This window comes from Prionailurus bengalensis, chromosome B2, assembly GCF_016509475.1.
Source record: "Prionailurus bengalensis isolate Pbe53 chromosome B2, Fcat_Pben_1.1_paternal_pri, whole genome shotgun sequence".
Classification (NCBI taxonomy): domain Eukaryota; kingdom Metazoa; phylum Chordata; class Mammalia; order Carnivora; family Felidae; genus Prionailurus; species Prionailurus bengalensis.
The window spans coordinates 70,753,033-70,779,725 of record NC_057349.1 but is presented as its reverse complement, the minus strand read 5'-3'; the positions used below and the strand labels follow the sequence as shown (position 1 = coordinate 70,779,725).

The 26,693-nt window shown below is 35.8% G+C and overlaps 1 protein-coding gene and 1 long non-coding RNA gene across 4 annotated transcripts in view; one reads left to right on the top strand and one right to left on the bottom strand.

The window, feature by feature from the left end:
- The window catches only part of LOC122489716, a 48,000-nt gene extending 26,289 nt beyond the window's left edge, over positions 1-21,711 (bottom strand). The window contains exon 1 of the long non-coding RNA XR_006298977.1: positions 21,050-21,711. This is a non-coding gene — a long non-coding RNA (uncharacterized LOC122489716). The remainder of the gene's footprint in view (positions 1-21,049) is intronic.
- Positions 1-26,693, top strand: part of LOC122489714 (pleckstrin homology domain interacting protein) — a 140,123-nt gene that overhangs the window by 70,719 nt on the left and 42,711 nt on the right. For 2 of the 3 annotated variants that reach the window (XM_043591866.1, XM_043591865.1), the window contains exons 16-22: positions 166-294; positions 1,701-1,926; positions 5,518-5,655; positions 6,323-6,506; positions 11,617-11,734; positions 22,470-22,610; positions 25,273-25,349. In XM_043591866.1, coding sequence (XP_043447801.1) covers positions 166-294; positions 1,701-1,926; positions 5,518-5,655; positions 6,323-6,506; positions 11,617-11,734; positions 22,470-22,610; positions 25,273-25,349 — 1,013 coding nt within the window. The remainder of the gene's footprint in view (positions 1-165; positions 295-1,700; positions 1,927-5,517; positions 5,656-6,322; positions 6,507-11,616; positions 11,735-22,469; positions 22,611-25,272; positions 25,350-26,693) is intronic. The other variant, XM_043591867.1, reaches the window with a different exon arrangement.

The following is a 26,693-nucleotide window of genomic DNA, read 5'->3' as shown; positions in this document are numbered from 1 at the left end:
TCATGAATATTCACAAATTTTGTTACTGTACTGTGTTATACTTAATCTTCACTTCATTGGGATGTATACTTTTACATATCTTTTGCCATAAAATTTTAGTAACAGTAATGACCAGTCTGTTTATTTTAATGGTACCTTTCTGATTGTTGGTTAAATATATTTCAGATTGAAGGCCAAGGACATGGTGCAGTATTTGACTGCAAATGCTCTCCTGATGGTCAGCATTTTGCATGCACAGACTCTCATGGACATCTTCTAATTTTTGGTTTTGGCTCCAGTAGCAAATATGACAAGGTAGAGTATGATGATGATGATGATGATGATGATGATTCTTTTTCTTCTTCTCTTTGTTTTTGTTTTTTTTTTTTTAATCTGTGGATGCTTAGGGGTTGTATTTCTTCTTCAGGGGTGGGTAAGCATCATTTATGCTTTAAGAATCATATTTTAAGTATTCTAGAGACTTAAGTTTCAGTGAACATAGCAGTTGTTAAATTCCTCTTCTCTGTAATAGACATTAGATAATATTTTATTCAGTCGTCTATATTTCAGAAAGAATAACTTTTTACTTAGGTTGCTAGAGCAATCTAGCTTGTAATTCTAAAGCTGAGCATGAGAGAGGTTGTCCATAGAGAGACTCTGAAATTATGTAAAATGTTTTATCTATATGGATAAAATACATTTATTTACCTGGGGTAAAAATCTGTAGCTTTTATATGATTCCCAAAAATGTATGACCCACTGATGTAGCTAATATTTTTAAATACTAAAGAGCCTATTTAAGTTCATTGATTAAAAGACTTAAAAGTTGAATAGGTCATAGTTTAAGAAATACCAAATCAATAAAATTGTGAAGTTACAGATGTGTCAGGCATGAGTTCATGTTAATAATTTTGTGTTAATTTAAAAAAAAAATTCTTTTTTTTTTTTTTTTTTTTTTTTTTCAACGTTTATTTATTTTTGGGACAGAGAGAGACAGAGCATGAACGGGGGAAGGGCAGAGAGAGAGGGAGACACAGAATCAGAAACAGGCTCCAGGCTCTGAGCCATCAGCCCAGAGCCCGACGCGGGGCTCGAACTCACAGACCGCGAGATCGTGACCTGGCTGAAGTCGGACGCTTAACCGACTGCGCCACCCAGGCGCCCCAAAAAAAAAATTCTTTAGCGAAAATGCTTATTAACTCTTGGAAAATCTTGTCATGTTGATTTTTAGGTTAATATAAGTCACATGTACAGTATACTTAAGAGTTTTCTTAAATTGTATAAGTGATTGCATTAGAGTTTAATTCAAGGAATATATTCATTGAGTGATTTCCTCTTGCAAAATGCTAAAACAATTACTGTTTAATAATTTAAAAAATAAGATAATGCGTGGTAGCTCTATGAAAGTAATAGTACCCCTGAATGATTTATACCTAGATTTTATTTTACCATTTAATTTGAAATTACACAACTTTAATTATGTTAGTGTTTTATGTATACAGTCTTTTCCTTGTTCCAGAGAAAATTGAGAGCAGCTGCTTTTCTGATCATAAAATTTAATGTAAAAATATAGTAAAGATTTCTTTACCATTAACTCAAGAATATTCTTTTATATTGTTGCTTAATACCATGATTTACATTAAAACATTGCCTTCCATTAGAAATTTATCAATGATAAATTTTTGTTTTCCTTGTCTTTTATGGGTCTTTTCTTTTTACAGATAGCAGATCAGATGTTCTTTCATAGTGATTATCGGCCCCTTATTCGTGATGCCAACAACTTTGTATTAGATGAACAGACTCAGCAAGCACCTCACCTCATGCCTCCTCCTTTTTTGGTTGATGTTGATGGTAACCCTCATCCATCAAGATATCAGAGATTAGTTCCTGGTCGTGAAAATTGTAGGGAGGAGCAACTCATCCCTCAAATGGGAGTAACTTCCTCAGGTAAATGCTCATTTTCATAGACTGCCAAATTTTCCATTTCTACTGATGTCCTGTAAAACTGCTAATTGGGTAAAATTTTGTTACTATTTTGAACAAATGAGAAGTAAAGTGATTTTTAAAAATTTCTCTTAAGTCTTTTGAATAATGCTTAAGTATGTACTACAAGATAACTAAGGAACATTGGAGAGCAATAATCTTGGTCATTTATTTATTTATTCAACAGCATATATTGAGAATCTTCTCTGTAACACCTCTAAACTGGTTTGCAGTAGTGAATTAAACAGACACAATCCTTGTTCTCCTGGAATAAAATTCATAAACACAGTTGTAAACAAATAGTTAAAACTTGTGATACATGTTCTTGAAGGGAATAATAGTATGAGGTGAAAGATTAAGACTAGATAGCCTGTTCATATCAAAGATTATTTTAAGAAGTGATCAACTTTTAACAATTTTAAGTAAGTTAGGGACAAAAGTGTTGAGATCTTATTAGTGAAGTAATGGAGAGTAAAAGTAAAATTAGTTGAAGAATTGAAAGGAAGTTGAAATGGAAACAAGGTCTGCAGACCTTTCCTTTTGACAAAAAATGTGGGAATAATTAATGAAGTGAAAGTAATGGAGAGACCCTATAAAGAAGATTAAACCAATTTTCTAATATATGAATCTGTTATATTTTAGATTAGAAAAATGCTTATGAAAATATTTTAAGTTCTGAACGCTAGCATAATGGACAAAAGTTCTAAGTAGATGTAAAGGACACATATGGGATGTAATATATGCTGAGTAACTTTGAAATAATGGATTTAGATTCTATTAAGGCTGCATCAAAAAACCCATCTCACTGTATTACAGAGAGCGGATCTCTTATTTTCCATTAAGGATTGGGCATGAAATTGCAATGAAGGTGAACATATTGGATAGGAAGGGCTACTCTTTAAAGTAGATATGCCCACTAAGGATGGAAGGTGAGGAGAAGCATTAGAAGAATAGTCCCTGCTGCTACTTGCAGTGAGTAGTACAATCCAGCAGGCCTGAATGTCTGAAATATGTGAAACTAAAATGTCTCATACATGGACATAGCACAAACTCAAAGAATCTAAGAACAGGTAGTATTTGAGAAATCTAGGCAAGTATTCAAATTAGAGAAGTCTCAATTATTAAAGAAGTCTTGATCATGGGACTGAAATTAAGATAAATGTCTTCAGTCTCTTGGAGGGGAACTGGCAAGAATCAAATCTTGCCCAGGTCTCAAAATAGGTACCTAGGCTGGGATTTCAGGCACAGAGAAATATTAAAATATCAGTGCAACATGATTATCATGGTTATCACTTTTTTCTTCCATTGAACAGTTTGTATTGGACTTTCATAAATAATATCATATATATATATGTATGTATATATGTGTATATATATGTGTGTGTGTGTATATATATATATATATATATATATATATATATATATATGGCATCCTTATTCTAAAAGTTGAGAAAATGAAAATTTAGTAACATGTCTTATTTAAGTTAAGTATATGGAACCACCGGGACTTTAAATCCAGCTCTGACTTTTAGTTCATTCTTTCTTCCATACTAAGCTGCCCTTACAGTAAAAGAGTGTTCCTGTTCTTGACAGTAAGTTAGACACCAGTTATTAGTACAGGACCACAAGAGAACCCATAGCAATAATTATGGCTTCAACGTGAGTCATAGGATTAAGTGTTCTAGGTCACAAAATTCAAGGTAAACTTCATTTTTTTTCCATTATTTTAGACTTAACCTAGTGTAATATAGGACAGAAGGAAAATATTTTTAGCATCATTTGTAACTATATTTTTATTTGTAAATCTAAATCTGCAATAAAATTTATTGTGGAAATCCCTTAGAATTAGGTAAAAATAGATGGCTATTATGATAATAAGTTGGCTTCAGTGCAGTTTATATTTACACTGTTAAATTTGTATTTGAGCAGTGCACTTTTTAAATATGCTGCTTCAGTTATAACTTGAGCTATCAGATTAGTCACTGATGTTCAGACATGAGACACTAACCAGCAGCCTAACAGGAAAGGAACATCCACAGGCATTTTAGCTTTTACCTCTACTTTTACCACTTTGTAGCTCTGTGACTTTGGGCAAGTTCATTTTATCCCATTGAATTTTACTTCTCTCATAAAATGAAATAACATTGTGTGCTTATTAATACATGTAATTTTCCCTTTCCCTATACCTTCCTTACTACTAATTCTTCATTTCAGAATGTCCTTTGTATCTTCTGTTCCCAGCCCACTCTAGAAATCCATCTCTTATATACCCACACACCCAATACTAATTGCTCCTTTTTTCTCATGGCAATGTTTTCATGTATCTCAATACACATTTTTTATCTACTCAGCAGGATTGAACATTCTTATATCCCTATTTAAAATTAAAATATTAAGGTAAATAAAGCAATCCATGCTTTTGAGGAACTATCTAGTGGGCTTCCTTTTTATATTGGGCTTGAGGAAATGAAAGAGGATAGCAGCTAAGTGTTTCAGGGGTAGTCTGGAAAGATTTCACAGAGGAAGTATCATAGAGTTGCCATTTCAGTTGGTGCTTGAAGGATAAGTTAGTGTTTTTCAGATTTATACTTGAACTGGGAGTATTGTGGTTAAAATCTCCAAAGCATAAAGGTGTTTATCCTGTTAGGAGAGCAGAAGAGTCAAGTAGTCCCATATGACAGATACAGGTGAAAGTTGATGCTGGAAAATTATGGTGGGTTAAAACACACCAAGTTCCTACCTACCTGAGGCTTTGTTCCAATTCTTACTTTGTCTGGAGTGTTCATTTTCTTGCTCTTCACCTGGACGACTAATTCTTTTTCTTCAAGTCTTAGCTCAAATGCTGCCTTCTCAAAGAGGGCTTCTTTGACTTTTCTGATTCACCATAAGTAGTTCCCATCTCTCTTCCCCATTTTCTTTTTCTCATTATCATCTTTAACATTTTTCAGTCTGCATTTTTTATATGGATTTATTGTTCCAACTTTTCCATTAGGATGTTAGCTGCTTAAAGGCAAGGACCTTGAATTCTACTCACCACTGCATCCTCACTTCTTTGGTATAGTTCCAAACACATAATAGACACTCAAGGATTTGGTGAATAAATGAAGCAGTAAAGTTTTTTTGAGAAAGTTGGGTAATGAGATTTGCCTTTCTTAAAAGAAACTGGTCTAAGATGAAATCCTACTTTTGCCATTTACCAGATATCTGACTTTGAGTAATTATTTTGGTTTTCTCATCTGTAAGTGGAGTTAATAATACATATCTTACTGAATTATTGTGAGGATTATATGAGTGCTTGAATCATGGTAAACAGTAAGTTATCCATGTCACTGTTATTTGTAGCAAATTAGGTTTGCGTTGTCATGTTCCTGGTGTGTGTGTGTGTGTGTGTGTGTGTGTGCACGCATTTTACTGCCATTATTTCAAATTAATCATTTTAGGTCTCTTACTCAAGCAAAATTTATATTTAATTCAGGACTCAAAGTGAACTCAATTAGTAAAATGGTTTGACTAGTGGACTAAAGTGTCCTTAGCATTTTATGTGGTATTAAATAGGACTGAATCAAGTTTTAAGTCAGCAAGCAAACCAGGAGATCAGCCCACTGGACAGCATGATTCAAAGACTACAACAGGAGCAAGACCTGAGACGTTCTAGTGAAGCAGGTATCAGTAATACCAGCCGTTTAAATAGAGGTAAGCAGTGATTGCTTTAAGTAAAATATTTTAAAAATTGTAATAGTTTAAACAGTAAAGAGGCGATGAAACAAATTCATGGCACATCCATAAAATGAAATATTTGGCTGCCAGAATGATCATGTTTTTAAAAACACATAATAGCTAAGAAAATCCTCATAATATAAGGTTTCAAACTGTAGATAATGAGTCTTTAAATAGATATATTCTTCAAATTTCCCATAGTAAACATGTAGAACCTAGAAAAACTTAAAAAATAAATGTATTCAATAATGTATGAAATACCTGCCACATTCTAAAATATCTCATCACCCTTCTGTAACATATTATTTTAAGAGAAAAGTTAAAGCAAATTTATGAACCATAAATTTTTTGGGTTTATCTGTTTTTGCTTCTTACATAGGTTTCCCAGAGTACAAAGCATATTTTAAAAATTAATGATTTTACATGTTTACAGTCAGTTAGTAGTTGTGATTCATTAGCTTATTTAATTAACTGAGTAACTGTGTTTTGTTTTCATTAAACTTTTGCCTGTGGTCTGATTCCTGATTTGGTAGTTTGTTTGCCTTAATATGAAGTTTCATGTGGAAGATAGTATAGATTTTGTTTTTTCTGTTATAAGCTTACGTTTCTAACTAGAACTTACTATATTAATTTTTTCACTTAGGCTCTGTAAGTTCTACCTCAGAGGTTCATTCACCACCAAATGTAGGACTAAGACGTAGTGGACAAATTGAAGGTGTACGGCAGATGCACAGCAATGCACCAAGAAGTGAAATAGCCACAGAGCGGGATCTGGTAGCTTGGAGTCGAAGGGTTGTGGTACCTGAGCTATCAGCCGGTGTAGCCAGGTAAGGGGGGTTGTGAAGTTTATGTACCACAGTTGTTTATGTTCATTTTGAATTATAGCCTTCAAAGTACCTTTTCAAATTTCTAATTTATTTTAAATTTATCTGAAGAGCTAGTGTTTTAAACTAGCCATGACTGGGGCACCTGGGTGGCGCAGTCGGTTGGGTGTCCGACTTCAGCCAGGTCACGATCTCACGGTTTGTGAGTTCGAGCCCCGCGTCAGGCTCTGGGCTGATGGCTCAGAGCCTGGAGCCTGTTTCCGATTCTGTGTCTCCCTGTCTCTCTGCCCCTCCTCCGTTCATGCTCTGTCTCTCTCTGTCCCAAAAATAAATAAACGTTGAAAAAAAAATTTTTTTTAATTAAAAATAAATAAATAAATAAATAAACTAGCCATGACTCTGAAGGAAAGTTAAGTTTCAATTATGTCCTTTTCTAGAATGATTCATGCAAATGATTCATGTGAAAGATGTGGGGGGGGGGGGGTTAAGGTGAGCAGCATATTTAAATCTTAGTTTATCTTGTTTAACTATATTTTAAAACATATTTCATGAAGTTATAATTTTTTATGGATTTTGCTCTGCACACCATATATAGGTAATTATAGTGAAATTATAATGAAATAATTATAGTGGAATTATAAATATAGTGAAATGCGTGGTATTTATTGGTAATACATTATATAATCATTTTTTATATATCAAAATGGTTCCTTAATGATTATTTTTTATATTTGGATGTACACATATATAAATTTTGATTTGATATAATTCTGTTCTGAAGGTCCATGTTATGAAAGAACTTTATATCCATTTGCTTTTGATTTCTTTTGATTTACTAATGCATTATTCATGAATGTGGTCCATATGAACCCAGCTAGTACTAACTTAAAGTTGACGCTGGAACAACATGGGAGTTGGGGATGCTGACCCCTGTACGACTAAATTTGCATATAACTTTTGACTACCCAGAAACTCAACTAATAACACAAACAGTTAGCTAACACATGTTTTGTGTATTATATGTATTATGTATGGTATTCTTATAATGAAGTAAGCTAGGGAAAAGAAAATGTTAAGAAAATCAAAAGGAAGAGAAAATGCACTTATACTACTTTACTGTAAAAAATCCACATGTGGAGTACCTGGTGACTCAGTTGGTTGAGCATCTGACTTCAGCCTAAGTCATGATCTTGCTGTTCCCAACTTCGAGCCCATGCCGCGCTCTGTGCTGACAGTTCAGAACCTGGAGCCTGTTTCAGATTCTTTGTCTCCCTCTTTGTTTGTCCCTTCCCCACTCATGCTCTGTCTCTTTCTCTCAAAAACAAATAAACATTAAAAAAAAAACATTTGTTTAATCTTCTAAAAACAAAAATCCATGTATAAGCGGACTTGAACTCAAAAGATAGTAATGATACAATTTAAAAACACTTTTTTTTTTAATTTTTTTTTTTCAACGTTTATTTATTTTTGGGACAGAGAGAGACAGAGCATGAACGGGGGAGGGGCAGAGAGAGAGGGAGACACAGAATCGGAAACAGGCTCCAGGCTCTGAGCCATCAGCCCAGAGCCCGACGCGGGGCTCGAACTCACAGATCGCGAGATCGTGACCTGGCTGAAGTCGGACGCCTAACCGACTGCGCCACCCAGGCGCCCCTAAAAACACTTTTAAGGGTGCCTGGGTGGCTCAGTCGGTTAAGCGTCTGACTCTTGATTTCGGCTCAGATCATGATCTTGCAGTTCCTGAGGTTGAGCCCTGCATTGTATCAGGCTCTGCACTGGCAACATGGGGCCTGCTTGGGATTCTCTGTCCCTCCCTTTTCTCTCTGCCCCTCCCTTTCTCGTGCACAGTCTTTTTCTGTCTCTCAAGTAAATAAACTTCAGTAATAAATAAAGAGATAAATAAAATTAAAAACCCTTTTAACCTGAATGTTTATATAGATTATGCTTCTTGATTGGACAATACTTGAAATTTGTGTCAGGATTTAAGATTAATTATAGAAATAAAGTATAAATTTGAACAACAACGTTACTTGATGACAAGTCTACCCAGATGTTAATAAAAAATTAACTCTCATGTTGTGTATATATATATATATTTTTTTTTCGTGTTTATTTATTTTTGAGATAGAGACAGAGCATGAATGGGGGGAGGGTCAGAGAGAGAGGGAAACGCAGAATCCAAAGCATGCTCCAGGCTCTGAGCTGTCAGAACAGAGCCTGACGCGCGGCTCGAACTCACAGCATGAGATCATGACCTGAACTGAAGTCAGACGCTCAACCAACTGAGCCACCCAGGCGCCCCTCATGGTATATTTTTAGTTGGATTTTTGTCCACCTTTTAATTCTAATGTTAAGGTTTGAAGGGGGTATAAGTAACACACATCTTTTTAACAATAGTTCTATAGTAACTGAAAACAAAAAAGAATGGGATATGAAATCCGAATGTTACTCTTTATTATTGCTACAACTGTGGAGGATGAGGGTTTTATCTGCATGAAAGTGTGTTCCTAGTCCTGAACCCTAAACACCAGTAGCACTGGATCACAGTATTTCACCCCATGTGAGGCAAGCAGGTTTGATTATTTAAAATGCAGAACAGAATGTATACATTGCAAATAAGAGCCCAAGATTGGGAAGAAACCAGAGGAATGGGGAAGATTTATTTCTCTTCATATGTTGTCTTTTTATCCTTTTTACATTGTGCTTAACCATTGAGCTGATGGTCAAGCAGGGCTGTGACCAATGACTTCCTGGAGCTTTTCCCCCAATACTTAGTACTCTCACTTTGAGAATTTTCCTGGGATATTCCCCCTGGTAGGTAGTTTACAGTTTGCTCCTAGAAGGCTCTTAAGTGGGTTAGACCTATTACGTTAATTAAAATTAAATGCAAATGCACTGATTGGATTCTAACAGAGTATTGTCTATAGTATATAAAGAACTCTCAAAACTCAGCAGTGAATAAAACAATCCAGTCAGAAAATGGGCAGTAGACAACATTTTATCAAAGGATATACAAGTGGCAAGTAAGCATATAAAAAGATACTTGACAGTAGCCATTAGCAAGATGCAAATTAAAAACACAAGGAAATAATCTCTGTATACCCATCAGAATGGCTAAAATGTAATAATAGCACTGAGTGCTAAGGAGAGTGTGGAGAAACTGGATTATTCATGCATTACAGGTGGGAATGTAGAATATTACAGCCACTCTGGAAAGCAGTTTGGCACTTTTTAAAGAAATCTAAATGTGTAACTACCATATTATCCAGTAATTGCATCTTGGGCATTTATCCCAAAGAAATGATAACTTGTGTTCACACAAAAACCTGTACCCAAGTGTATAGCAACTTTATTTGTAATAGCCAAAACCTATAAACAATCCAGATGTCGTTTAGTGAGTGCATGGTTAAACATATTAGCTATATCCACACTGTGGAACACTACTCTGCAATAAAAAGGAATGACTTATTGATAAACAAATTGAATGAATCTTGAAGAAATAATGCTGAGTGGGAAATCAGCCTCAAAAGGCTACACACTTTATTATTTATGGACTGTTCTTAAAATGACAGAAGTATAGAGGTGGATAACCGATTAGTGGTCCTAGACTTTGTGGAGAGGAGGTGCTGAGAGGGAATACAAAAGTGTGGGCATGATAATTAAAAGTATACCACAAGGGATCTTTGTAGTGATGGAAATGTTCTGTATCTTGACTGGGGTAATGGATACACAAACTTGCACATTGATAAACTGGAATAGAACTAAATACACATACACACATGAGTAGAAGAAAAACTGGGGAATTCTGAATAGTACTAATATGTTGTATCAATGTCAACATCCAAGTTGTGATAGCGTATTATAGTTTTGCAAAATACTACTATTGGGGAAAACTGGGTAAAGGAGACAAGGAATTTCTGTATTATTTCTTAAAACTATATGTGATTCTATGGTTATTCCAATAAATTTAATTTAAAAAGAATAAATAATGGGGCTCCTGGGTGGCTCAGTCGGTTAAACATCTGACTTTGGCTAGGGTCATGACCTCATGGTTCGTGGGTTTGGGCTGTGCTTCAGGCTCTGTGCTGAAAGTATAGAGCCTTCCTGGGATTCTCTCTTCCTCTCCCCAAACTTGGGCATGTGCTTGTGTGCACGCTTGCTTGCTTGCTCTCTCTCTCAAAATGAATAAACTAAAAAAATAAATAAGAAATCAAGATCAAACGAAAAATTAAATCAAGCCCGTTCTTTTTACAAGATTTAAATTTACTCTATTTTCCATTTAGAATTATGACCAGCTGCATTAGAGATTCTTCAGTTAAGTAAAATGACAACATTCATATACTCTAGTAATAAAATATCCACAGTATAGAGCTATTCCAAGTTTGAATATTAACTCCCTTCCAACTGAAATCTCCAGGGAAAAATTAAAGTTCAAATATTAAATAGCCCTGCAGGTCAAAAACTTTAAAGGTGTAAGGAATTAAAAAATAAAATTCTCTTGCAATTGTAAGCGAGGTTCCATGAAATTAAAGTTCACAATTAATGTTCTTCAACTTTTTTTCTGTTGCTCACTTTCAGCTTGATGCCTGGAATGAGTTGAAGTTTTTTCAATAGCTGAAGCTATACCTACTTTTCATTGGAGAGGACATAGTTCTTTCAGGGCATTAGAAGTTATATTAGTTCACCCACAAGGTTTTCTCCTAATTCTTTTTTTAAGATTCTAGCTATCCATGGGCACAAGAGATCATCACAGCCCAAAGATCATCACAGCCCTACACTGACATAATGTTAAAAAATACAATTTCTAACCCTTGGAGTAGTTACCTTAGGAGTAACCATGTTCCCAGGACTGAGTACTTGATTTGCTAGGGACCATAAGCAGAAACAGTAGTATCAAGTTCAAGTAGACCATCTGTCTTTCCAGTATTCCAGTCATTTAATGCCAAATGTCCAGAGCTCATAGCCTATGCATTTAAACTTAGAAATGGTTATCATATCCTCTGCCTGAAAAGAAAACATCAGGAGTAGCATTCCTTCTCTGACACTGAACATACCTTTCAGAAATCATTTATAATAATTCTAGATTAACGTGTGACTTATAATTCTCTTTCAGTAGGCAGGAAGAATGGAGAACTGCAAAGGGAGAAGAAGAAATAAAAACTTACAGGTCAGAAGAGAAAAGAAAACACTTCGCTGTTCCAAAAGAAAATAAAATACCCACTGTTGCAAAGGTAAATAATAATTACTTTGATGTTTAATATTTTGCTTCATAAGTATAATGAATATTTTAAGGCCCTTTGGTAATTAAAAATGTTAACATTTTTAAAAGACTATGTCATTAATGAAATAAATTTTATATAGTTAATTCTTGATTATCTCTTTGGATGATCAGTTATCACTTTATTTTTTTATTTTACTGCCTTCAAGCATACCTTTTCCCCAAATGCCAATTATTACTTGCCCATTAAATGTAATAAATTGTATTGTAAGTCTAATAAGCAAGATCCTTTCAGTTCTGCCATTGATTGCACACTTAAAAGTTTTTTAGTTTTGTTTTGTCCTATCCATTTTTTTGTTTTGTACCTGTTCTAGGTAAGTCAGTTATGCTACTATAAATAATAGTTCTTATTATCTCTATTAAAAAAAAATGTTTCTATGAGTTTGCTTTGTTGGTTTCTCTGTCTTCCTACTCTGGAAAAGCTTTTGGATCTGGTAGGTTTCTCTTTTTTAGTCATGCCCTAATCTGAGAAAGATGTGTACTTATCTTCTTGAATGTCAAAGAATCACAATGACCTATTTTTCCATTCTTTCTCTTTTTCAAACCATCTTCGCTTGGAAGGTTCAGAGCCTTAGAGTGCAAAATGGAAGTAAACTATGGTGCTTCTTTTCTCTTAGAAGTCACCATCTAAACAAAAAATCACTGATTTCTTTACCCTGCTTTGTCCTCTTTCCTCTTTCTATTTGAGTTCCTTAAAACTATTGTATATTAGTCTTGCTTACAAGAACTCTCTTTTTTTTTTTATTTTGTGACTCTTGTTTTCAAAGGACTCAGGTGGTCCTTTGCTATTGTATATTTTCCTTTATTTAGGGGTATCATACTCTGGAATCAGTAGGACCTCACAAAGGTTCATGTTAGTGTAATCTGAGGTAATCTTTTGTTTTCTGGGAGTCTTTTTGGTTGGTTGGTTGTTGGTGGTTTTCGTGGTGGCTAAACAGCACACCCTTTCTGGATCCTTTGTTCAGAATCCAAGGATGTGGAGATATAAACTCATGTAATGATGGTGAGAGTTTGTATGGCTAGCACCTTTTTGGATGAGATATGGTAATATCTGTTAAAAGAACATGCTTGCTTTTAATCCAGTGGTATTTGGATTACTTTAAAGAGCGGTTTTTGTGGGGGGCACCTGGGTGGCTTAGTCGGTTAAGCGTCCCGAGTTCAGCTCAGGTCCTTATCATGTTTCGTGAGTTCAAGCCCTACGTCAGGCTCTGTGCTCACAGCTTGGAGACTGGAGCCTGCTTCAAATCTGTGTCTCCCACTCTCTCTGCCCCTCCCCCACTTGTGCTCTGTTGCTTGCTCTCTCAAAAATAAACATTAAAAAAATTTTTGAAGATGGTGTTTTTTTTTAATAGAAAACTACTGATGTACATGTATGTACGTGTATATGTGTGTCTGTGCGCTCAGATATTTATAGTTTCTCTGATGGGAACAACTAGAATGACTTTAGTGTCCACTGGTGGAAGAGAGGTGAGGTAGGCTGTCATTATGTATCCATGGAATATTATACAGCTTTTTAACAAAATGAGTTAGAACTCTGGTGCCTTAGAGAAATGTTTATGATGTATTTTTAAGTGAAAAAAGAAGTATGATAGTAAGGTTTATGGCCTAGTTTTTTCTCAGATTTTATCAAAATAAGGGTTTGAAACCATACCTACAGGTGTATAAATTATGAGATGGCCATCTTTCATCTCAGAGTTGGCAATGTTTTTTTCTTCCAATAATAAAAGGTACTTAGTATGCAGGTAGGAAGTATAAATTAATACAAGAAACTGTTTAGAAAGCAATAATAATAAAAGGATTTTTAGCAGTAGGTTTCATCCTAAAAAATTACTTGGCTTAAATAAATAGAAACTATATTTTGCTCTGATAAAAGCCTTAGTCAGTGGTCCTGGTCCACTGGTCCGTAAATTTTTAAATGAATTTGAATTGTAGGTGAAAATGTTAGATGAAAGAAGTAGGGTACATTACATTCCTCATGCATTACAATTATGATTTTAGTTGACCACTATTTCCTTTTTATACCCTTTTGAATTTCCCAGAATTCCTAGAAAATTACAAAACCCTTCAATAATCCTTTTAGAGAGAATCCAGGTGGAGTGAATCTTGTGTCCTTGTATGTGAAAATGTCTTTTATTTCACATGGCTATTGCTAGTAACCATTTGGACAAGAGTAGGGCTGAAGTGCAAGGCAGTGTTCTAGTGACAAGAGTGGTTGCGGAGAAAGAACTGGAGAGTGGAGTTGGATGAAAGAACAGGGAATGGTTGAACTCAGATTGCAGTTATGATGAGTCTTTTTTTTAAGTCTTTACATTTGCTTTATTTTTATTAATGTTTGTTTATTCATTTTTCTTTTTTTTTTTTTGTATGAAATTTATTGTCAAATTGGTTTCCATACAACACCCAGTACTCATCCCTCCTCAATGCCCATCACCCACCCTCCCCTCCCTCCCACACCACATCAACCCTCAGTTTATTCTCAGTTTTTAAGAGTCTCTTACAGTTTGGCTCTCGCCCTAACTTTTTTTTTTCCTTCCCCTCCACCATGGTCTTCTGTTAAGTTTCTCAGGATCCGCATAAGAGTAAAAACATATGGTGTCTTTCTCTGTATGACTTATTTCACTTAGCATAACACACTCCAGTTCCATCCCTGTTCCTGCAAATGGCCAGATTTCATTCTTTCTTATTGCCAAGTAGTATTATTCCATTGTATATATAAACCACAACTTTTTTATCCATTCATCAGTTGATGGACATTTAGGCTCTTTCCATAATTTGGCTATTGTGGTAAGTGCTGCTATAAACATTGGGGTACAAGTGCCCCTATGCATCAGCACTCCTGTATCCCTTGGGCAAATTCCTAGCAGTACTATTGCTGGGTCATAGGGTAGATCTATTTTTACTTTCTTGAGGAACCTCCACACTGTTTTCCAGAGCGGCTGCACCAGTTTGCATTCCCACCAACAGTGCAAGAGGGTTGCCGTTTCTCCACATCCTCTCCAGCATCTAAAGTCTCCTGATATGTTCATTTTAGCCACTCTGACTGGCATGAAGTGATACCTCAGTGTGGTTTTGGTTTGTATTTCCCTGATGAGGAGTGATCTATGAGCATCTTTTCATGTGCCTGTTGGCCATCTGGATGTCTTCTAGAGAAGTGTCTGTTCATGTTCTGGCCATTTCTTCACTGGATTATTTGTTTTTTGGGTGTGGAGTTTGGTGAGTTCTTTATAGATTTTGGATACTCGCCATTGACCGATATGTCATTTGCAAATATATTCTCCCATTCTGTCGGTTGCCTTTTACTTTGTTGAATGTTTCCTTGCAGTGCAGAAGCTTTTTATCTTGATGAGGTCCCAATAGTTCATTTTTGCTTTTAATTCCCTTGCCTTTGGGGATGTGTCAAGTAAGAAATTTCTGCGGGAGAGGTCAGAGAGGTTTTTTCCTGCCTTCTCCTCTAGGGTTTTGATGGTTTCCTGTCTCACATTCAGGTCCTTCATCCATTTTGAGTTTATTTTTGTGAATGGTGTAAGAAAGTGGTCTAGTTTCATACTTCTGCATGTTCTGTCCAGTTCTCCCAGCACCATTTGTTAAAGAGACTGTCTTTTTTCCACTGGATATTCTTTCCTGCTTTGTCAAAGATGAGTTGGCCATACTTTTGTGGGTCCAATTCTGGAGTCTCTGTTCTATTCCATTGGTCTATGTGTCTGTTTTTGTGCCAATACCACACTGTCTTGATGATGACAGCTTTGTAGCAGAGGCTAAAGTCTGGGATTGTGTTGCCTCCCACTTTGGTCTTCTTCAATATTACTTTGGCTATTTAGGGCCTTTTGTATTTCCATACAAACTTTAGGATTGCTTGTTCTAGCTTTGAGAAGAATGCTGATGCAATTTTGATTGGGATTTCATTGAATGTGTAGACAGCTTTGGGTAGTATTAACTTTTTAACAATATTTATTCTTCCAATCCTTGAGCATGGAATGTTTTTCCATTTCTTTATATCTTCTTCAATTTCCATCCTACGCTTTCTATAGTTTTCAGCATACAGATCTTTTACATCTTTGATTGGGTTTATTCCTAGGTATTTTATGCTTCTTGGTGCAATTGTGAATGGGATCAGTTTCTTTATTTGTCTTTCTGTTGCTTCATTATTGGTGTATGAGAATGCAACCGATTTCTGTACGTTAATTTTGTATCCTGCAACTTTGCTCAATTCATGTATCAGTTTTAGCAGACTTTTGGTGGAGTCTATTGGGTTTTCCATGTATAATATCATGTCATCTGCAAAAAGTGAAAGCTTGACTTCATCTTTCCCAATTTTGATGCCTTTGATTTCTTTTTGTTGTCTGATTGCTGATGCTAGCATTTCCAACACTATGTTAAACAACAGTGGTGAGAGTGGATATCCCTGTCGTGTTCCTGATCTCAGGGAAAGCTCTCAGTTTTTCCCCATCGAGGAGGATATTAGCTGTGGGCTTTTCATAAATGGCTTTTATGATGTTTAAGTATGTTCCTTCTATCCCGACTTTCTCGATGGTTTTTATTAAGAAAGGATGCTGAATTTTGTCAAATGCTTTTTCTGCATTGGTTGACAGGATTATATGGTTCTTATCTTTTCTTTTATTAATGTGATGTATCACATTGATAGATTTGCGAATATCGAACCAGCCCTGCAGCCCAGAATGAATCCCACTTGATCATGGTGAATAATTCTTTTTATATGCTCTTAAATTCGATCTGCTAGTATCTTATTGAGAATTTTTGCATCCATATTCATCAGGGATATTGGCCTGTAGTTTCCTTTTTTCCTGGGTCTGTGGTTTGGGAATCAAAGTAATGCTGGCTTCATAGAGTGAGTCTGGAAGTTTTCCTTCCCTTTCTAATTTTTGGAACACCTTCAGAAAGATAGGTATTATCTCTGCTTTAAATGTCTGGTAGAATTCCCCAGGGAAGCCATCTGGTCCTGGACTCTTACTTGTTGGGAGATTTTTGATACTGATTCAATTTCTTTGCTGTATATGGATCTATTCAAGTTTTCTATTTCTTCCTGTTTGAGTTTTGGAAGTGTGTGGGTGCTTAGGAATTTGTCCATTACTTCCACAGTGTCCAGTATGTTGGCATATAATTTTTCATAGTTTTCCCTGATAATTGCTTGTATTTTTGAGTGATTGTAATTATTCCATTTTCATTCATGGTTTTATCTCTTTGGGTCTTCTCCCTTTTCTTTTTGAGAAGCCTGCCTAGAGGTTTATCAATTTTGTTTACTTTTTCAAAAAAACAACTCTTAGTTTCATTGATCTGCTCTACATTTTTTTTAGATTCTATATTGTTTATTTCTGCTCTAATCTTTATTATTTCTGTCTTTCTGCTGGGTTTGGGGTGTCTTTGCTGTTCTGCTTCTATTTCCTTTAGGTGTGCTGTTAGATTTTGTATTTGGGATTTTTCTTGCTTTTTGAGATAGGCCTGGATTGCAATGTATTTTCCTCGCAGGACTGCCTTTGCTGCATCCCAGAGCATTTGGATTGTTGTATTTTCATTTTCATTTGTTTACATATATTTTTTAATTTCTTCTCTAATTGCCTGGTTGACCCATTCATTCTTTTGAAGGGTGTTCTTTAACCTCCATGCCTTTGGGGGTTTTCCAGACTTTTTCCTGTGGTTGATTTCAAGTTTCATAGCATTGTGGTCTGAAAGTGTGCATGGTATGATCTCAATTCTTGTATACTTATGAAGGGCCGTTTTGTGACCCAGTATGTGATCTGTCTTGGAGAATGTTCCATGTGCACTCGAAAAGAAAGTATATTCTGTTGCTTTGAGATGCAGAGTTCTAAATATATCTGTCAAGTCCATCTGTTTGTTTGGGCCCTCGTTTCTTTATTGATCCTGTGTCTAGATGATCTATCCATTGTTGCAAGTGCAGTATTAAAGTCCCCTGCAATTACCACATTCTTATCAATAAGGTTGCTTATGTTTCTGATTGTTTTATATATTTGGGCGCTCCTGTACTTGGCGCATAGACATTTATAATTGTTAGCTCTTCCTGATGGATAGACCCTGTAATTTTATATAATGCCCTTCTTCATCTCTTGTTACAGCCTTTAATTTAAACTCTTGTTTGTCTGATATAAGTATGGCTACTCCAGCTTTCATTTGACTTCCAGTAGCATGATAGATGGTTCTCCATCCCCTCACTTTCAATCTGAAGGTGTTCTCAGGTCTAAAGTGAGTCTCTTGTAGACAGCAAATAGATGGGTCTTGTTTTTTTATCCATTCTGATACCCTGTGTCTTTTGGTTGGAGCATTTAGTCCATTTACATTCAGTATTGTTATTGAAAGATACGGGTTTAGAGTCATTGTGATGTATGTAGGTTTCATGTTTGTAGTGATGTCTCTTGTACTTTGTGGTCCTTGCAACATTTCACTCACAGAATCCCCCTTAGGATCTCTTGTAGGGCTGGTTTGGTGGTGATGAATTCCTCTAGTTTTTGTTTGGGAAAACCTTTATCTCTCCTTCTATTCTGAATGACAGACTGGCTGGATAAAGGATTCTTTTTTTTTTTTTTTTTTTTTTTTTTTTAGTTATTTTAAATGTTTGTTTATTTTTGAAGGAGCAAGCAAGTGAGCACGCAAGTGGGGGAGGGGCAGAGAGAGAGGGAGACACAGAATCCTGAGCAGGCTCTAGGCTCTGAGCTGTCAGCACAGAGCCCAACGCGGAGCTCGAACTCACAAGCTGTGAGATCATGACCTGAGCTGCAGTCAGACGCTTAACCGACGGAGCCACCCAGGCATCCCTGGATAAAGTATTCTTGGCTGCCTATTTTTTCTGTTCATCACGTTGAAGATTTCCTGCCATTCCTTTCTGGCCTGCCGAGTTTCAGTGGATAAGTCTGCTACTACCCGTATGTGTCTACCTTTGTATTTTAAGGCCTGTTTATCCCTAGCTGCTTTCGGAATTCTCTCTTTATCCTTGTATTTTGCTAGTTTCACTATGGTATGTTGTGCAGAAGATCGATTCAAGTTACGTCTGAAGGGAGTTCCTCTGTGCCTCTTAGATTTCAATGCCTGTTTCCTTCCCCAGATCAAGGAAGTTCTCAGCTATGATTTGTTCAAGTACACCTTCCGCCCCTTTCTCTCTCTTCTTCTTCTGGAATTCCGATGATAGGGATATTGTTCCATTTGATTGCATTACTTAGTTCTCTAACTCACCACTCATATTCCTGGATTTTTTTAATCTCTCTTTTTCTCAGCTTCCTCTTTTTCCATAATTTTATCTTCTAATTCACCCATTCTCTCCTCTGCCTCTTGAATCTGTGCTATGGCTGTCTCCATTTTATTATGCACCTCATTGATAGCATTTTTTAATTCCTCATGACTATTTTTTAGTCCCTTGATCTGTGTATCAATAGACTCTCTGCTGTCCTCTATGCTTTTTTCAAGCCCAGCGATTAATTTTATGACTATTATTCTAAATTCTTGTTCCGTTATATTGCTTAAATCGGTTTTGATCAATTCGTTAGCTGTCGCTACTTCCTGGAGTTTCTTTTGAGGAGAATTCTTCCGTTTCGTCATTTTGGGTAGTCCCTGCAGTAGCTGCAAACTGCAGGGTACTTCCCCTGTGCTGTCCAGAGAAACTTGTGTTGGTGGGCAGGGCCACAGTCAGACCCGATGTCTGTCCCCAGCCCACCACTGGGACCACAGCCCCTCCTAGGGGCAGAACTCGCAGTATGATGAGTCTTGAAGTGCACATCTCCTTCACCCATACACCTCAATAATCTTTTTTAGGAGTACAATACAAGACCTAGATTTTTGCTTTTTTCTCTCCTCCTCCTCCTCAGTGCAATATTAGCGCCCCAACATGCTTGTGAAGCCAAAGCATGATAGGTTAAAAAAAAAACCACACTACAGATGGACTTACATAGGGAAACTAATTGGATGCACAGAACAGATAGTTGAAATAGCATATTCTCAGAGAGCTAGGCAAGGATATTGGGAACATGTAACCTTAAGCAGTTTTGGAGAGGATCCCATTAGATACATTGGGATGAAACACATCATTATTGAAACCAAGAACTCAGTGGATGACCTGACTAGAAGAATGTAAGACACTGAAAAATTAGTTATAAGCTGGAAAGTCAAGTTGAAGAACTCCCCCAGAGTGTATCAACAGGGAATGAAATAATGGGAAGAATGAGGGAAGTATAAAAAGCAAACATACATAGTTATGTCATATGTATGTAGGTATATGTAAAGAGAGCATGCAAAGTATTAATGAGTCTCTGAAGAAGAGACAATAGAGGGAGGAAAGAGTTGAAAAATAATAAACCAGCATTTTCTTGAAATTAACCTGGCTGGTGTGCCATGCCAAACAGTAGAAACAAGGGGTAAATGATATAGAATTAAAAATTTTAAAACCTCAACTAAGCACGTGATAGATTTGAAAACATGTAAAACAACATTCTGAAAGTTTCCTGACCGAGAATCACCTGAAAATGAACACAAACTCGATTAATGTTACATAACTTCTTATTTTGTGTTAATAGCATGAATTCTTGTGAGCACCTCATAGAAGAGATATGAAGAAATTGTTAAGGAACCAGCACCTACATTAAGAAAATTGGCTCAGGCACCTGGGGTGGCTCAGTTAGTTAAGTGTCCAACTTTGGCTCAGGTCATAGTTTCACTGTTCATGAGTTCAAGCCCTACGTCGGGATCTGTGCTGACAGCTTGTAGTCTAGGCCCACTTTGGATTCTGTGTTTCCCTCTCTTTCTCCCCCTCCCCCACTCACGCTCTCATGCTCTCCCTCCTCTCTCTCAAAAAGGAAATTGACTGTAACCTCTACACCATAGCATTTGTGCCAGTTTTCAGTTGGACTGGTACATATTAGAACCAAGTGCTGACGTACATTGGTTCAAGAGATGGAAAATCACCTGTAAAGATGACAGTGCCAACGGAACCATGCTGCTTGTAGTTCTGGACAGTTTTGACATTCTACCACCAACTCATCCAACTTACAGACATTTGTGCCCGCCCTTCCCTGTTGCCTACAAAATTGGGTAGTATTAGTGCTGTCCCCGTAGGCCCAGTGCAGACTGGTGTCCTCAAACCTGGCATGGTGGTCATCTTTGCTTGAATCACTACAGTTGTAGTAAAGTTTGTTGAAATGTGTGCACCATGAAGCTCTCTCTGGTGCTCATGTGGGCTTTAGTGTCAAGACCATATTTATAAAAGATGCTTGCCATGGCACTATGGCTGCTGATAGCAAAAATAACCCACCAGTGCAAGCAGCTGGCTTTGCAATGCAGATTATTATCTTTAGTCATCCAGGCCAAATTAGTGCTGGCTGTACACCTGTGCTGAATTGTTACACAGTTCACATTGCTTACAAGTTTGCTGAGCCAAAGGAGAAGATTGATTGGTCTTCTGGGAGGAAACTGAAAGCGGACTCTGAATTCTTGAAATCTGTTGATGCTGCCATAGTTGATATAGTTCCTGGCAGGCCTGTGTGTGTTGAGAGCTTCTCTGACTGTCCTTCTCGGGTCATTTGGTTCTTTGTGACATAAGACAGTTGCTGTGGGTGTAATCAAAGCAGTGGACAAGAAGGCTGCTGGAGTTGGCAAGGTCACCAAGTCCACCCAGGAAGTTAAATGAATATTATTCCTAATACTGCCCACCTTGTCTTAATTAGTAGTGGAAGAGTAATCTCAGAGCTGTTTGCCTCCGATGGCCATTTTAAATTTAAGAAACTGTTTAACGATAGTAATGCATTGTAAACTCTTGAAAGAACCTTTTGTGGATCATTTGGTGTGTGTTGGGGCGGGGGGTGGCAATTTTAAGGTAATTTAGCTTTTAAATCAGTACTTTTAATGGAAACAACTTGGCCAGAAATCTGTCACAGAATTTTGTGACCCATTAAAACAAAGTTTAATGAGAAGGGGGAAAAAAGCCGGGGCTGGAGGGCGGTGGGGAATTGGTTACAGTCTCAAAGTTATTTTCTGTCACTTTAAAGATTTTCTTATTGTATGATATGTATTCATTTATGATATATTGTATGCATAAATCTCATGGCAGTCTGTTTTTAAAAGTAATCTTTATTTTCTTTTTTATATTCATAAGTAGTCTTTTTTTTTTTTTCAGGTGTGAATTCTTAGGTTTGTTGGGTTTGTCACCATGTTGGGTTTTCTCAGTTTTTGATCATTGTTAGTTGTGTTCTCATCTGCTGCGTTCAGTCTGCAGCAAAAGAGAGATAGCCAGCCACCTGGTGTCCTAGCCTCACAGTGGTAGGGTAGTTTTGTGATCACCGTTTTGGTTTCCAGTTTGCCCCTGCCTAATGACATATGTCTCACAGCCCATCGTCCTCTTTCTTATATCTGTTCTATAGGTTTAATGTGGGTATAGGAGAATTGTTAGTCTGCCATTATGAATCGTTTAGTCTGTATCAATCAGAAAAAAACTTTTTCTAAGCTAATTTATCAGTAAGTGAATTTTAGCATTTCACAAACCTGTGATTTAACCTAAATATTTAATATTAATGATTTACTATTAAAATACTTGAACTGGAACTATACTCCACTTATGTGATTATCTTAAATATGAATGTATTTTTTAATAATTAAAAAATATATAACTTCTACAGGAAAAAGCATGCTCTTTGATCACATTTTAAATAAATAAAATTTAATTTACTTTTTTCCAGAATCATGCTCATGAGCATTTCCTGGATCTTGGAGAATCCAAACGGCAGCAGACAAATCAACACAATTATCGTACAAGATCTGCATTGGAAGAGACTCCTAGACCTTCAGAAGAGATAGAAAATGGCACTAGTTCTTCAGATGTAAGATCTCAGCACATTCATAAATTTGTTATCAGTTTTACTTGTTTTTTTTAATATGACTTTCATTCTTTGTATTCATTGATGTATTATAGATGTAGCTCAAAGATGATGTTTTCTAGGTCTTACAATGATAATGATAGCTTCCATTTACTGAAGACTTATTATATATGTTCCAAGCATGGCACACATATTCATAATACCAAATCCACAAAACAAATGCATATGAATGAATTATTCCTATTTTATGTATGAGGTGTCTGAAGTTCAGAAATGTTTAGATTACCTATGTACCTAATTATTAAATGGTAGAGTGGGAGTTAAACCCAAGTTCCTTTCTTTACACTAAAGCCAACCTTTTAAACTAATACCATGTAGCTCTAGTCTGTAATTATAATAAGTAATTAAGAGACATTTGGCAATTTTGGTTAGCTTTTTAGCTCTGTACTAGTGTATGACTTTCTTAATTTAATCTTTTAAATTTTCCTTATGTATAATTATTTCTATAAATATCATTGTCCCTACTAAATTATATATTCTTTCAACAAAGGCAACCAATTTACAATCATAAATTAATCTTAAGTATTTACAACATTTCCCTTACCCTCTCCACCTTCCCAATCATCCCTCCCCCAGTTAGGTCAAAGACTCTATGATCCTATTGACTACTATATGTTTATGAAGCAATGTTAGACATATACGGGAATTCTCTGAGTATATTCTACTTTGTAGACATGGCAGTAAAACTCAAACTGTGAGAGTATGCTAACCACAGTTGAGAAGTTAATCTCCATTGGCTTCAGGTCCTAGTATGGCCAGGTCGAAATGATAATGTCCAATCTAGTAAAATGACCAAATATACTAATAACATAATTTTGACACATGACAGTTTAGATATACACATAAAATGTATGTGAGCTAGTTATTTGCCTTTATAAAATATTTCCTTATTTTTGAAAGATTTAGTATGATTCTTTTAGTAATATGTTTCTATAAAATATTCTAAATATGATTCAGCTTATTAGAAACATATTTTCACATATATCTGTTACATAGGAAAAAGTTAACTAATCCTTCATTTGTCTTCAAAACTAATTTGCTTATACTTTAACATTCATTCAGAGCAACTGAATAAATTTCTAGAGGAATACATTGAGAACAGAATATTGTGTATGGTACAATATATTAACGGAAAGAATCCTGGTTTTTTTTTAGTTCAAATATTTTGTACTTCTCTATAGTACTTAATTTTCTACTAAGAATATAGAAGTACATTTCTTTTCTCTCCCTTTAAAGAAGTAATATGTATAGTAATGATGGGAATAATCGGATCATTTGTTTTTTTTTTCATTTATGTTGAGCAGAGATTAAATTTACTGTTGGATTTGATCTTTTCATATTTGCTTAGTTCTCAAAACATTGTGGAATAGTTGTATAATACATATTCTTCATTATTAAGACATCAAAAAGAAAAAATTCTTCCCCAAATAGGCTATTTTATTGAATTAGTAAAGGAATACATCCCATTATCATCTTGGAAAATTCTGTGAATATGCCCAGCAAGTGATAATACTGAACCATTCTTGTGGAGAGGAGTCTAAGCTTTGGAGTAGCTTAGTTGCTTATTAATTATGCTGCCTAGGGTAAATTGCTTAACCTTTTTAAACTTTAATTTCTTTAAATAACTGCTCCCTATCACCAGCAATGTTTTGTCTAGGTCAAATGGGATAATGTATACAACATGCTTTGAATAATTTCTGAAATACTAATAAAAGCTTAATTAACGTGAGCTGTTATTTTTACTGAAGCATAGTTTTATTTGAGCAAGGGAGAAATTGTGTATGATTTTGTGACCCTGAAAAACAATTTTTATAAAGAAAATGGCTTCTCTGGAATATCCTACGTTGAGCAGAGTATATTTACTGAAGAGAAACAGTGTTTGGGTATTTTTTAATCCTCTACTATTTGTATAGAATAATATCAGAGTGTAACAATAAGATATAAATTCCTAATTTAAGCTTCTCATAACATCTGTAGAAAAACCTTAAGTTTTTAAAATGGGCCAAAAAGTAAAATTGATTCCCATTGTTATCTATAGAATTTAACATCCAATCTCAAAGATATATTGAGGCTTAAAAAACAATAACAAACAAAATGTTAATCACCTGAGAGATTGCTCTGAATCCATTATTAATAGGTATTATTTTGTTGGCTATGTTTAATAATTTTGTTGGATAAAAATATAAGACCTGTGTTTTATAGCTAATTAAAATCAGATTTTAATGGTTGTAAATATACTATATGATTGGTACTATTAAATATCACTGATATTTTTTTTAATTGTTATGTAATAAGAACATAGAAGAAATGAGATTAAAAAAAGCTTTTGACATTTAAGTTGCTTTAAAATATGCTACTTCCCATTATGTCTGTATCTATATAATCACATATGCATAACCATTTAGCCAGGGATACGTAAAGCAAATATTTGTTAGGCATATTTCCTTCGAGCTACCTCCCCCATTTTAGCCTGCATTTTTAAAAAATCGTTAGTTAACATATAGTGTAATAATATCAGGAGTAGAATTGAGCGACTGATACTTTGTATAATCATAGAATGTTAATGTAAAATTACACAATAAAATATATATTAAATATTTCTTAGGAAGGGGAAGTTGTTGCTGTCAGTGGTGGAACGTCTGAAGAGGATGAGAGAGCATGGCACAGTGATGGCAGTTCTAGGTAATTCATCGAATTTTATTTCTACACGTGTAATATAAAATCTTCACAAACCTGAAGGTTCGTTTTTATCAGCAACACATTTCAAATTTTCTCTGGGTTTAAAGTTATTTTTGGCGGCACGTGGGTGGCTTGGTTGGTTAATTGTCCAACTCTTGATATTAACTCAGGTCATGACCGCACTGTTGTAAGATCGAGCCTTACCCGTGTCAGGCTGCAGGCTGAGTATGGAGCCTGCGTAGGATCCTTTCTCTCCCTCTCTCTCTGCGCCCCCCCCCCCCACAAATAAATAAATTAACTTAAAAAAAAAAAAGGGGGGGGGGCGCCTGGGTGGCGCAGTTAAGCGTCCGACTTCAGCCAGGTCACGATCTTGTGGTCCCGGAGTTCGAGCCCCGCGTCGGGCTCTGGGCTGATGGCTCAGAGCCTGGAGCCTGTTTCCGATTCTGTGTCTCCCTCTCTCTCTGCCCCTCCCCCGTTCATGCTCTGTCTCTCTCTGTCCCAAAAATAAATAAACGTTGAAAAAAAAAATAAATAAATAAATAAAGTTGGTTCTTCTTTGGCGGTCTTTTTGTAGTCCAAAAGTTAGGAGATTTTCTTTCTGATATGTTTATCTTAGCAGAAAAGAATTTTGGTCATTGCAACTAAATGTGCAAAATGATGCTTTTAATTTATCCTCTTAGTTGATCTTTTATCTTCTGAATCCTATTATTTGTAATAGTGAACTACAAATTAGTTTCATTACTGGTTTTGAGAAATACTTAAGCATTGAAATAATGAGATCTTGTAGAATTGTCTATTTTCATATAGTATAATTTGTTGAATGATAATTATTTCTTCCAGCAATGAGAAGTGAGGATTCCTTTATTTCCTTATAATGGTGATCTACATTGTTATAGGGCTGATCTTTGCTGACCTTATAAGGTCTTAGTACCAAGAAAGTAGCTTTTGATTATATTTAGCTCCTTACACTTATCCCTGTCAGCAGTAGCTCTTAAAATTGCCAAGGAAACGAAGAGGTGGAGGTTATAAGAATTCCTTATATCAGTGTTAGAATCAAGGACTTTCTTATTCCTACAACATTGACTCCTAGTGATGATATGCATGTACCCGTGGTTGTGTCTGGGAGATTTCTATATTTGAAACAGGGCAATAAAAGAAAAACTCACTTTCTTTTGGCTCAGCAATGGAAAATAGAGTATCTCAAACCATGAGACAGCATAGAAGTTCATATATTGAGAAAGTAGTAGTGGCTTCAGCAGTAAGGGGCAGTTGTAAAGACCACGGGTTCTGCAGTTTGTAGTCAGATCTGTGCTGGCATCAGATTTTCTGTAAGTGCCAAGTGCTCTG